General features: G+C 39.0%; 1 protein-coding gene across 3 annotated transcripts in view; it reads left to right on the forward strand.

Moving 5' to 3' along the window:
* apaf1 (apoptotic peptidase activating factor 1) overlaps positions 1–13,855 on the forward strand; it is a 240,293-nt gene that overhangs the window by 78,058 nt on the left and 148,380 nt on the right. For all 3 annotated transcript variants that reach the window (XM_073066284.1, XM_073066286.1, XM_073066285.1), the window contains exon 12: positions 12,332–12,516. In XM_073066284.1, the coding sequence (XP_072922385.1) occupies positions 12,332–12,516 (185 nt within the window). The remainder of the gene's footprint in view (positions 1–12,331; positions 12,517–13,855) is intronic.

Here is a 13,855-nt window from a genome sequence, read left to right on the forward strand (position 1 = left end):
TCTATAAATATTGTCTCAGTGAATGGCAGTGCTAATGGTAGTGACAATTATGTATAGTATTGTGATTCTTGGAGGGTGGATAGCTGTTTCTTGATATATTTTCTTGAATAAATTGATAAATTTATTTAAGAAACAGACCTCAGTATAGTCTGTGGAGGAGTAATCAGTCTGACCAAGCAATGCTGGTTGTTGGCTTGGATCAGAGTGACTTGGAGGAGTGTGGATTGCAACCTGATATTTAGCTTACAGTAAATGTATTCAACCAAAAGTGGAAGGTTTCACACTTGTGCAGTGTGGAATTTGGAGATTGTCGAAGTTTAAATTTAGGAATAGCAACATTCTTTGTAAATTGTTAATGAACTTACTGGATCTAATTCGATGGAATAGTGAGACTTTGTGTTCTGTAAATGTCCCAGTAACTTAAAACTTGTTGAGCTACCAAATGGCCATAATTTTGACAGGTGCCTGAAGCTGTAAATTGTGGTTAAATTTGGAATTGATTGGAAGTCTGTTTGCTATTACATTTCTGCATTGCTCTGATATGAAGAACTAGACCAGAATTTCAACAAATAAAGTCATATAATAAATTGAAAACAAAAATGAGTGAATGATGTAATTGTTGCAGTACCAACCTTCTTAATTAGATTTTTGGTACATTTTGCCTGTAAGCAGTTTTCTTTGTAACAATTGGTATAGTAACAATTGTACAGGGAGTACAGACAAAAATGTTGTTGTCAGTGAGAAGAACCCCTGTGGCTATGTTATAATGAAACTTGCCCTCGTACGGTGTTAAAGGTAAATGTATATCACAGACTATGGGATAGTAATTACCTGAACATTCAGTAAGAATTCTCTAATATTAGGCAGCTGAATATTTCAGCCATGGGACTGATTAAATTTCAACTGCGATGACTGTGACTGTTCTTCCAAAGGTACAGTGATTATACCTGCTGCAGTTTTGATCTTACGATTAACATTCACATAAAACAAAGTATATTTACCAGTAGAATTTATTAATCACAAGATGAATGTGGAATTAAAATTCCCATGTAAAATATCGATTTATTAAATCTACAATCTGGTGGCATGATTTCGGGTCTTTTGGGTGATCTGGCGTTTTGCTCTCTCTGAGAGTGTTCCACAAGGCTCAAACAAAGTATGCGGCCAGGAAGTCTGGAGATGGGCTCACGATCGACTCCATCTCTCAACGATTGAAGAGCTGAAGAAGATAGAACATAGAGGTGCGTGCGGAGAGTGAACATGTGTTCAGTGCTGTCTATTAGCCTCTCCCTCACAGCTCCTGAGGGAATGTCCTTACATTTGAGAGATCTCTCCTCTTCTCTTCTCTCTCTCTCTCTCTCTCTCTCTCTCTCTCTCTCTCTCTCTCTCTCTCTCTCCTCTCTCTCTCTCTCTCTCTCTCTCTCTCTCTCTCTCTCTCTCCTCTCTCTCTCTCCCTCTCCCTCTCCTCTCCCTCTCCCTCTCCCTCTCCCTCTCCCTCTCCCTCTCCCTCTCCCTCTCCCTCTCCCTCTCCCTCTCCCTCTCCCTCTCCCTCTCCCTCTCCCTCTCCCTCTCCCTCTCCCTCTCCTCTCCCTCTCCCTCTCCCTCTCCCTCTCCCTCTCCCTCTCTCTCTCTCCTCTCTCCTCCCCTCCCCCCCCCCCCTCCCCTCCCCCTCCCCTCCCCTCCCCTCCCCTCCCCTCCCCTCCCCTCCCCATCTAGAGCAAGGTTTACTTGACGCAGATTGTAGGTTTGCCCTCTAATTCAGGTTTATGATGTATTCTAATTTCTAATTCTGATGCTGGTTGTTGTTTTTTGTCACTATATTTGGGTGATTTTTGAATTGGAGTGGCCTGCAGATAATGAACATTGAAGTGAACTGTACTGAAACGTGCCTTTTGATTTTGTGTTTCATATTCTGTGTTTTTGCTTGTTTTTCTTTGTAGCTGTTTACACATGGGGGGGTGAGATTTGGTGTTTTTCTTTGAGTGGGTTGATTCCATGGTTCTTTGTTTCGTGACTGTGGGGAAGATGAATTTGGGTGTTGTATACTGTTCATATATATACTTGGATAATAGATGTACTTTGGATCTTTGATAGTTATTTAAATTCAATTCGATTGTGTAAACAGGAGAATGAAGATTACTATGTAAGATCAGGTTAAATTTTAAATATTAAATCCCAGGAAACAACCTGGTGAATCTTTGCTGTATTCTTTCTATTGCAAGTATTTTCTGTGGTAGGAAGATAAAATTTAAACAATATTCCAGGTGCATACTCAACAATTTGCTGCATAAATGCAGTTCAGTGCCTTTACTTATACCCAAATATGGTGTCGGGAAGTGTATGGTCATGCACTTTGGTAGAAGGAATAAAAGCACCAACTATTTTCTAAACAGGAAGAAAGTTCAAAAATCTGAGGTGCAAGGGGATTTGGGAGTCCACGTGCAAGATTCCTTAAAGGTTAATTTGCTGTTTGAATTGGCGGTGAGGAAGACAAATGCAATGTGTGCATTCATTTCAAGAGGACTAGAATATAAAAGCAAGGATGTAATGCTGCAGCTGTAAGTGGGGCATTACTTGGAGTATTGTGAGCAGTTTTGAACCCTTCACTTAAAAAAGGATGTGCTGACATTGGAGAGGGATCAGAGGAGGTTCGTGAGAATGAAAAGGTTATCATATGAGCAGCGATGGAAGACTCTGGGCTTGTACTTGCTAGAATTAAGAAAAATGGGGGTGGGGGGGAAATCTCTCTGAAACCTGTTGATTGTTGAAATATAGAGTGGTTATGAAGAGGGTGTTTCCTTTGGTGGGGTAGTCTATGACCAGAGGGCACAACCTCAAAATAGAGGGATATCCATTTGGAACAGAGATGAAGAATTTCTTTAGCTAGATGGTGGTGAATCTGCGGCTGTGGAGGCTAGGTCAATGGGTGTATTTACGGTGGAGGTTGATAGGTTCTTGATTAGTCAAGGCATGAAAGGTTTTGAGGAGAAGGCAGGAGATTGGGGTTGAATGGGAAATGGATCAGCCAGAATGAAATGGCGGAGCAGACTCATGGGCTGAATGGCCTTATTCTGCTCCTATGTATTATAAATATCCCAATTGCAGCAATCAATGGAGTACTTCTCCAATTTCCTGCTGCTTCTGCATGTTACCTTCTATGGTTTGTATGTAATGGTACAATCTCTTGCCACTTAAAGAATACTTTTTTTTTAATACACCAAAATGGATTACTTTATATTTATCTGCATTATATTCCATTTGCCACGTCATCTTCAAATTACTTAGCATATCTGATATTTTCTTGATGGCTCTCTGCATCAGCTTGGATGTATTGCACTTAGCAACTCATCCAAATCAGTGATACATTCTGTGAATAACTGGGGCCTAAGCTCTGACTCCTGTTGCACCACAGTCATTACTGTAGCTTCCAAGCATAAAAATAAGTTGTTAATCCTGATACAGAAATTGCTGCTAATATTCAGCAGTTCCGGTCACATCTGTGGGAGAAAGAACAGAGTCAACATTTCAGTTACGAATCACTTTGTCAGCACTCAGCTTCATCTCTGACTTGGAATTATGACTGTTTCTCACCCCCACAGATGCAGCTAACCTGCTGAGTATTTTCTGTTTTCATTTTTTTATAAAGCTTCAGCATCTGCAGTTTTTAGATTTTCAGTATTTTCTACCAATTACATTCTGTTAACCAATCCTCACTGGAATATTGCTCTCAACTCCATATGTTTTAATTTTGTTTAATAACTTTTTCTGTGATACTTTACTAAAGGCCTTCTCAAGTCCAAATGCAGAAGGTTCACTCTAACCTATTTTCTTCATGACATCCTCAAAATTTCTTTTAGATTTATGAAATAAAATTCTTTTATGAATCCATATTCATTGTGTTCAATTAGGTTATTATTTTCCTAGTGTTCCATTATAATTAATAGATTTCTTTGCTGATGTCTGTCTAACTAGCCTTTGGTTTCTTCTTCCTCTCTCAAAAGTGGGAGTATATTTGCCACTTTATGCTTAGTAGAATTTTGGAGGATGGCAACCAGCGCATCCATTTGTTCCATTACCAGCTGTTCAAAAACCTTGAATCATCAAATCTTGGGGATTTATTGGCTTTCAATTCAATTAATTTACTCCCTGAGAGTAATTCTCAGTAGTAGAAGATAGAGGTTTAATTGAACATGAAACATTTCCTCTCATTAAAGTTTTTAGAATTTACGTGACGTTACTATAATTATTGACCAAACACTAAAACATTTTGGCTGCTCTTTTCAGAAAGTACATGAATCAGCTTTATGATGTGGAATGTAGCCATTTATAGATCATTGAGGGTGATGAGTTCCCTTCCCCAAAGGATAGAGTGGTTGCATTTTTCTTATTTTATTTGTGTTAACTCACATATAATTGGTTTCATTTTCACAGCCTGACTTGTAGGTTTTCGAACTCCTGACCATAGATCACATAAGCAGCAGAAGGATTTGAGATTACTGTGATGATCAAAGCAACTTTGCTTGTATTTTTCTTATTTAAAATAGAAAATAACTTGAAAAAAAATCATAATGTCAGGAGTACATAGTCAGGCAGCATCTGGGACAAACAGTTGCTATTTCAGGTTGATGACTTTTCATCAGCATTGTTCCAAGAATTCAAACTTTCCACTTCCATAATTCTGTCTTGTTCCATTCTTTGTTCAGCTCACCCGCTGAAGCCTTGATTTACGCCTTTACATTGCACAACAATCTGCACTCAACATCAGTCAGTAAGACCAAGGAATTGATTATAGACTTCAGTAAGGAGAAGTTGAGGGCACGCACACCAGTCCTCATTGAGGGATCAGCAGTGGAAAGAGTGAGCAACTAATTGATGCAACTAGAGATGGCATGACAGCAGCTGAATTTCTTTAGGAGTTTGAAGAGACCTGGTATGTCACCAAAATCTCTCGCAAATTTTACAGATATACAGTTGAGAGCATTTTAAATGGTTGCATCACTGTTTTGTCTGGAGAGGCCACTGCACGTGTTCGGAATAGCTGCAGAAAGTTGGAAACACAGCCAGCTCCATCATGAGCACTGGCCTCCCCAGCATCGGGGACATCTTCAAAAGGCAATGCCTCAAAAAGGCAGCATCCATCATTAAAAACTCTCATCACCTAGGAAAACCTTGTTCTCATTGCTATCATCAGGGATAAGGTACAGGAGCCTGAAGGCACACCCTCAGCACTTAGAAACATCTTCCACTTTGCTATCAGATTTCTTACTGGACAATGAAAGCCACCTCTTTTTTTTGTTCTCATCGGGCACTACTTGTTTAATTTAGTTTTTATGTGGTGTTAAGCTGCCTGATGGAACTACCAAGTTCTCATGGAGAAGGTATTTCCACAATGCTAATTAGGTATCAAATTCCATGATTTTGGCTCATGACAATCAAAGTGAGTACAGTCCAAGTGTAAGCTTTGGTGAATATGCACCTCATTAGCTTCACTGGTATTGTTGAAGAACCTGTGTTACTTCAATGCACCTTTTAGATTTTGTACTCTGCCATCATCATGTGTTTGTCATGGGGAGAGTTGTACAATGGGACAATGCTACCCTCTGATAACAAAGGTTCACAGCAAGACCCTGGCCAGTGTGGGCCACTCCCATATCTCAGAAGCCACCTTTCACCAAAGGTGGACAAGGATGATAAAGTTTGTCATGGCATTTGATATACTATCACAACCTTGGCCGGTTAAGGAAAAGGTCTGCTCCCTACCTAACCTTTCTCATGCAGAACTGATGCAGCTTCCCTGGTTCTCATGAGCTTCTGTAATCAACATATTTCTCCATCTTCTCCAGCTCCAGTCACATCTTCCCCTCTTGCCCCTTTCTGCTTTCCACTTGGTCCAATCTATCCATGTTTTCTTCATCACTTTCCATCAATGCTATTTTGCATACTTCAAATTCCCTGCAACTTCAGGAGGTACATCACATGTATCTGCAGCACCTCCTTTACCATAATCCAGGAATCATCCTTTCCAGGTGAGGCTGAAATTCATATGCTGCTCCTCCCTCGTGTCTGTTACATTCAGTTCTAGTGATATGTCCTTCTCTGCATTGGTGAGACCAAGAGTAAAGTTGGAAACCACTTTGCAGAGCATCGGTATTAGCCACCATGAGCTTCCTGTTGCCACACTGACACCTATGTCCTTGGCCACCTTCATTGCCACTGTGAGGCCAAATGTTAAAAGATGTTATGTCATATCCTGCATGGGTTGCTAGCAGCCCAAAGCTATGAACGTTGAATTTTCCAATTTCAGGTAATCCACTCCTGAAGAAGGGTCTCAGCCTGAAACATCAAATGCTTACTCCTTTCCACAGATGCTGCCTGACCTGCTGAGTTCCTCCAGCATTTTCCACACATTGCTTTGGATTTCCAGCATTTGCAGACTTTCTCGTGTTTATGATTGGCCACTGCCCCATGTTCCTTTCACACTCGTACAAGTCTGTCCATGGTCTTTTTCCTTTAGTTCACTTTTCCATTCATCCTCCTTTCTCTCACTTGGTTCCATCTTCCCACTAGGCTTCTCTTTTCTGATCCTAGCTATCACCTGCCAGCCTCTATCTCAGCACTCACTACATTCTTCTCCCCCATCTGATTCCATCTGCCCATAGTCTACCACTCATCTGGTTTCACCAGTCAATTACCAGCCTCAGTTTCATCCCTCCTCTCACTTCTGTGCACTTTAAAGTGTTTCCTTATTCCTGATGCAGGGTCTCATTCCGAAATGTCAACCATCCCTTTGCTTTCATAGATGCTGTTTCACTTGCTGAGTTCTTCCAGCAAGGAAGATTCCACCATTTGCAGTCTCTTGCATCTTCTAAGGAAGAGGATGTTTGATCAAGACCTCAAACCTACCATAAAACTTGTGGTATTTGAAGAATTCTTAATGTAATGGTATCCCATGTCCAGTAGAGATGCCGTTTTGATCGTGTTCAATGCTCAGAAGATTTAGTGTGAATGTTTCTTGCTGGTTACAACCGTTGCCTGAATACTGTCAAGACCATGTTGTACTTTGGCAGACACTTCCTTCGTTGTTTGCACGGTTACAAATGGAAGGGATGCTGATCTTTCATTTAAATTATCTCTCTTCCTGACTTTATGATGGAGAAAGTTATTTCCAGCAGCTGTAGATGATTGGGTTTTGAACAATATCCTGACAAATTTCTGTAGCTTTTTCCTGGGTATAAGCAAATAGCTTTCAACAGTACAGTCATCTGCAATTTGACCCGGTCCATATTCAGGCCAGCTACAATGATGTCCAATCCTAACTGGTTCTGAGCATTCGGCCCGTCAAAGTGTAGAGTATACTTGATGGGCCGAATAATCTCATTCTGCTCCTGTGTCTTATAGTCACAATCCTGGAGAAAAGTACAGGGGAGTAAGTGATCTCATTCTGCTCCTGTGTCTTGTAGTCACAATCCTGGAGAAAAGTACAGGGGAGTAAGTGCTAGTTGACAGCATTATTGATTATCTCTTTACTGGTGACTGAGAGGAGGCCTGTGGTCGATTGATCACCCACGTTGAATTGCCTACCATTTTGTTCTGCAGATGGCACCAACCCAATTTCTCCACATTGTTTAGATGTCTGTCGTACATCTGTATAGGAATCACTTATGCAGTTTCAGAAATTTGTCTGGTATATGGTCAGTCCTGCTTTGCTTTATTCACTGAACTTGATATTCTTGAGTCTGCAGTTGGATTCTGTGGTAGTGAGGACCTGATGAGGGTAAGATACTTTGGAGTTTGATTGTAGATGATTGTAGTTGCTTCTCTCTTGTCTTTTATGTATGATGGATACTGGCATTGTTAACAATATTTATGTTTTAGTTTGCTTTAAAAAAAATGTTTGCTCCACTGTAGAGCTTTGATCTTTTCTGTTATTTTGAACAGCTGGATCAAATAGCACAGAATTTTGCAAATGCGGATGGCAGATCAAAAATGGACAGGATCTAGAAAATAGAGAATAAATCATTCCAAATATGAATCAAAACCAGGGAAACAAAGGTGGATGAGTTTCTAAAGATAATTAATAAGAGTTAATGAGTATCAGTCCTCTCAGGAAGTGAATCTGGAAAAATATAAGGATATAGTAGATCTTGATATAAAAGCTTAACTAACCTTAAGCTGTGTTGTGAGTGTTAAGATCTGACCTAAACAAGCTAACAACATTTTAAAAACCGTAATTCTTAAAAGAATGAGTCTCATTGTGTTTTAGTTTTCTCTGCCATTTTGGAATCAGAAATTTGCTTTGATCACTGATACAGTAAATATAAGTAATAAAAAAAACCATTCAGCTAAACAACTGCATTCACTCCTTTTATCTCCCCCAAGAGTGAATATCTGCTAGAAATAAATAGTTCAAGAAGTTTTATTTGACTGTCTTCCCCAGCTTTGAGCATGATTAAGCAAAATTACTGGATATTAATATAATCTCTTGACAATTTGCATTCAAGGTTTGCCTCAATAACAAGTAACCCGTTTTTTCTTACAGCTGGCTCTCTTGGGTCTCACTGTTACCAAGGGTTTAGACCGGTCTACATTGATGCAAATCTCAGGTTGCATGCCAGCATATCTGTCTTTTGATTTGATATTTACTTGCCTGTAAGACAGTGATGCTATGAGTAGTGATTTTCAAATGACAAACGAGTCAACCTGACAAGTACTTATTAAAGTAAGTTAGTCTCAAGGTCCACATCAACAGAGCTTGAAGACCAAATGGTTCAAGAGCTGCAAGTCTTAGTACCTGAAGAGGTCTTCCTATTCATCAATATAATTTTCCATCCTAGTCCCTGTCATAATCAAGTAAATTTATTATCAAAGTGCATATATGTCACCATATACATCTGTGAGATTCATTTACTTGCGGGCATACTCAATAAATCCAATAACCATAATAGAATCAACGAAAGACTACACCGGTGTACAAAAGAAGACAAAATATGTAAATACATAAAGAAAGAAGTAATAATACTAGTAAATAAATAAGCTATAAAAATTGAGAATATGAGATCTTTGTGATGGGATAAGAGCATCCTAGTGGCCTCCTTGAGTGTACCTGAAAATTGTTGATGTTGAGGAGTGGATTTCTGTTGTGTGCTATTTTGTGATGTGGGCTCTAGCTCACTGAGAATTTAGTTGAATGATTTTAATTTATTTCACTGTGATATAAGGTATTTGCCAGGATTGGCTGAATTTGAGCTTGGATTTTGAAGATAAAAGCAAAGTAACTATTTCACATTTCCTTTGCAGTTAATACTTAGAGTTCAGTCACATTATTAATATATTCTTCTTGTTTTGAGGAGTTTAACAGTACATAGACAACTTTTTGCAGAAAGTTGTTCCACACGTCAATTAAAAGCAGAGCACATTGCTAATGATTCTAATTCTTTGATAATTTTTAAAGTTTTGTTTGTACCTTTCTGTCCTTATAAGAATTCCAAATGTAAATCACTGAGGCACCCTTTTCAGTGTTCCACAATCTCATCTCCTTAGTTTATTTAATATTTATTGTTCCCTTTGTTGGTGGTTTATTTGCCTGAAAGTGTTTCAGCTGCAAAGTAGTTGGTAACTTGAATAGATATGCAGTAACACAGTTGAGAGGTGGAGAGGATTTGGTTACAAAGAATTGTATGGCACTGTTATGTAAGGAAATACTAACTGTATCTCAAATAAATGGCAGTCTTAGTAGTTCGCAATGCAGGTTCACAGTACCAGACATATAATAATTCAAAAATCATAATGAGCTACTTATGGGCTGGATTATTGAATCTAATGCCCATCTGCCACTTGCTACATTGTTATATCTACTGGTTGTTCCTCCTCACAGTCATTGGCAAACCTGCTGAACTCCAACTAAACTCAACAGGCTGACTGGATAGTGACTCTGGTGCATATTATAGATGCAGAATTAAAGAGTGATGAATTTGCAGAGTTTCGCAAAGAATTAGATTTTTCAATATATTGTTCTAGATTTTTCAAGATGGCCACCCCATAACACACTCTATACTCTACCGGGCTTGGTAGCTGCAAGTTGTGTCATTCGGTAGTGATGCCTAACTACTTTCTCCTAGCTGGTGGGGTCTACGTCCCTTCTCATTGACTAAATTAAAGTAGCAGGGGCTGGGCCTGAGACGGCAAATGAGCCAATTGCTAGAGCAGACTTGGGGTGATTCACAATAGTAGATCTGAGGTGAGGCAGAGTTGAAGCAAAGAGGCCCGAGCCCGAGAGTGAGAAACAAGCTGAGGTTTGACTGATTTAAATGCAGGACCAGATTCGAAAAGTCAGATACGGGCCAAATTGAGCCAGTGAGTCCCAGGCTTGAGAGCGTATTGGAGCGGCAGGGCTCAGGTCCAAGATTGAGGGGCTAGCTGTAGTTTTTGGACAACTTAAGCAGCGGGCTAGATCGAAAAGGTCAGGATGTCAGAGTTTAGCTCACTATGTGTGAGGTTTACTTGTCTTTGCTGAACCGAGGCTGTGGCCTACAACTGACAGGCTCCTGGATCTGCCATGACTAACTTTGTGATTGTGGACTCCCTTTCATGATTTTGCTTACTTTTATCGCTTCTGCTATTTGTTTTTATTCTGCACATTGGGTGTCTGACGGTCTTTTTAAAATGAATTCTAATGGGTTTATTCTGTGGTTACCTTTCAGGAGAAGAATCTCAAGTTAGTGTATAGTATACATACTTTGATAATAAATGTACTTGGAATTTTGAACTTTAAAATTTAAGTTGCAGTTCTTTTACATGACCTTTTCCAAACTATCAACCTCATGGATTTATGAGGTGTATTAAATATTTTAAAGTAGTTCAAATTGTTGATTATTAAGTTGCTGACTTGGTTCAGGATGAGTTTCATTGGCCTTGATGATCAAGACTTATAACACTTAGTATTCAAATTGAAATTTCAATGTTTCTTGCACATAAAGGTGTGTAAGTGAAATCCCATTAGACTGTACAGCCGTTTCTCATTTAAGTCTCTCTGATTGTTTTGGCTGAGTATTTAAAATGCTTTTGGAACATAGAATATAGAACAGTACAGCACAGTGCAGGTTGTCCAGGCCACAATGTGTACTGGCCCTTTAAGCTACTCCAAAATCAATCTATTTGTTCCCTCTCACATAATGCTCCATTTTTCTTCCATTTACTGTACATGCCTATCTTATGATCTCCTACATGTCTCTAATGTTTGTGTCTCTACCGCCACCCCCGCCCCCAGCAGTGCGTTCCGCACACCTACCACTTTTCATGAAAAGAAAAACTACCTCTGACATCTTCTCATTCTTCCTCAAAACACCTTTAAGTTTTAGTCCCTTGTATTAGCTGTTTTCATCATGGGCAAGAAAAGTTGCTGGCTGTCCACTCTTATCTATGCCTCATTATCTTGGATACCTCCAACAAGTTAACTCTCATCTTCCTCTCCAAAGAGAAAAGCCCTGGTTGCTCAAGCTATCCTTATAAGACAATATCCTCATTTTATGAAATTATATTTGATGTGAGTCTTTAACAATATGCAACTCGGGTATTAATCCCATGAGGTAGGGGCTTGAACCTGTTATTCTAAGGTGCCTCGCCACTGAATGATTTGTGCAACACCACATCTCAGTGGATACCTGATCAGAAGCATAGGAGACCACCCATTGACATGAGCTGGGCGATTCAGACCCAGTGGCATGGCAAAAGACCAGTTTTGCCAGTGAGTAGTAGTCAGAGGTTGGTAGTTTGACAATCGCCCAACGATCATACCTTCAAATCTGAAATGGCAAAAGCATACTGGTGTAACAGTAGTGGTTGTTGTAATGTGAACAAAATCTCTAAAGCTAGTGGATATAGAAGTGCTTTATTCAACAAAAGCAAGAGCAGGCTTTATATTGAGACCTTCTTGGAGGAAGAGACCCCTGATTGAATATTACATATTTTTATATGCTGATGATCAAAGGTAACAGGACTATTCTATAGTTACAATGTATCTACAATGCTTCCTTTGTATTACATATAGTTTTCACACATCTTTTTTGCACCAATGTTCCAGACATCCAAAATGAATGTTAATCAGCACTGTCTGGTTTGCAAATCTAGTCTACAGCTTCATGAAAACTATTGTTCAGCGCAGCTTTTTAAATTCAATCTACAATGCACGTTCATGTCTGCAGAATGGTTACTGGTGCAGTTGATATTTACTATATACCCTAATTCCAGAATACGCCCTAAAGTGGTCTGCAAGTGGATTGATCATCTCTGCATGTATGAACCGCAAGTTAAAGTTATTCCAATTATTTTGCAGAATAGTACTGTGCGGGAAAATTTTCAAGAATTCCTGTCTTTGAAAGGCCATCTCATGGTGCAGAAACCTTTTCCAGATATTGTGCAGTTGGGACTTTGTCAGCTAGACTCCTCTGAAGTGTACCGTCAAGCAAAACTGAAGGCTGTGGAAAAAGCCAAAAATGGAGCTATCTACTTGGAATGGATGTTAGTATTCAAAAGTGGTGTCAGAAAGTCTGTTTATCTGATTAAATATCAATGTGATTTTGCTTTTGTGTTAATTCAAGTCGATCAGAGACTTACTGAATTTGTTTTATATTTGTGTATTTTGGGGCTACCACAGAGATTTAACTTCATTTTTTAAAAAATTAACATGAAAACATTGAGTTTATCCTATTAATTAAAAAATTGTATAATAGTTTAACAAAATATTAATTGAATTAATTTTTTGTTAGGTTCGGGTCTGTTAGTTTTTTTTTAGAAATAGGCTAAAATTCTGTTTATGAAATCTCCTTGTTGAGTCAGAAACAACAATTATCCAGTCTATTAATAAATGTCATAGTTTTTGACTAAGATTGGATAAGTTGTGACATAATACACTGGCACCTTTCCATTCAACAGTTGTTGTCTGGCATGTAGGTTTATATAAATAGCACATATGCTGGGGGGTGTTAAACTCAGTAACACATTGACTGTTAAGATGTCATCAGATATTGCTAGAGCACATCTAAAGTGGTTGTAATATCTTGAACCTGACATCTGCTCTTTATCATCAGAGGAAAACAGCTTCCATGATTGAATTGCAAGATCTCAGCCAAGTTGACTTTGTAGCAAATAGATTGAGATTACACAATATTTTGACTGATGCGGGGGAATAGTGTAATGTGTGTGGAGAATATTACATTTTTGGTGAGTGCAAGAAACATCAAAATTTTAAAGAAAAATAGATCAGATGGTTGATTGAACAGACTTGGTGTATAGAATTAGTATGATTGCATTGATGAATCAACATGAACTCCCTGGACAAGTGACTTTGTTATGTCTGTGTGCATGTACAATACATTCAACGAGGAGCAGATATTTTAATTGATCTGTGCAAGCCAAATGATTATTACTTAAGTTTGTTGACTGACCTCTACCTCGGTTTATACATCATTTCAATAGAGCTTTCATTAGCCAGAAAATTTTACATTGAGGATTTTGCAGTTCTCTGGGCTTAACATTGGACTGAATCTTCCTGGACCATATCTCATCTGAACCAGATGTGAAGGACGAAACTTGCTGTCCATGTGTGCTTTCGAATTGAATGGCAAGGTCCAGGCTGCCAGTCGTCCTCAGGCAGCCGAGCAGAGGCCCCAAGAACAGACAAGCTTTGATCAGAGATGGATCAGGGACAGATCTTACTTCCTGTCAAAGACTGTAACAGATACTAATAGTTTTTTTTAAATCTCTGACTTTCTTAGGTTTGTCTAAAATAATCTGAAAGAATATCTTGCTTTTTGCCTCCTGCTCAATTAATAATTTTAATCCAGGTGAAGACTGTTTT

This window comes from Hemitrygon akajei, chromosome 14 (assembly GCF_048418815.1).
Source record: "Hemitrygon akajei chromosome 14, sHemAka1.3, whole genome shotgun sequence".
In the NCBI taxonomy this organism is placed as follows: Eukaryota; Metazoa; Chordata; class Chondrichthyes; order Myliobatiformes; family Dasyatidae; genus Hemitrygon; species Hemitrygon akajei.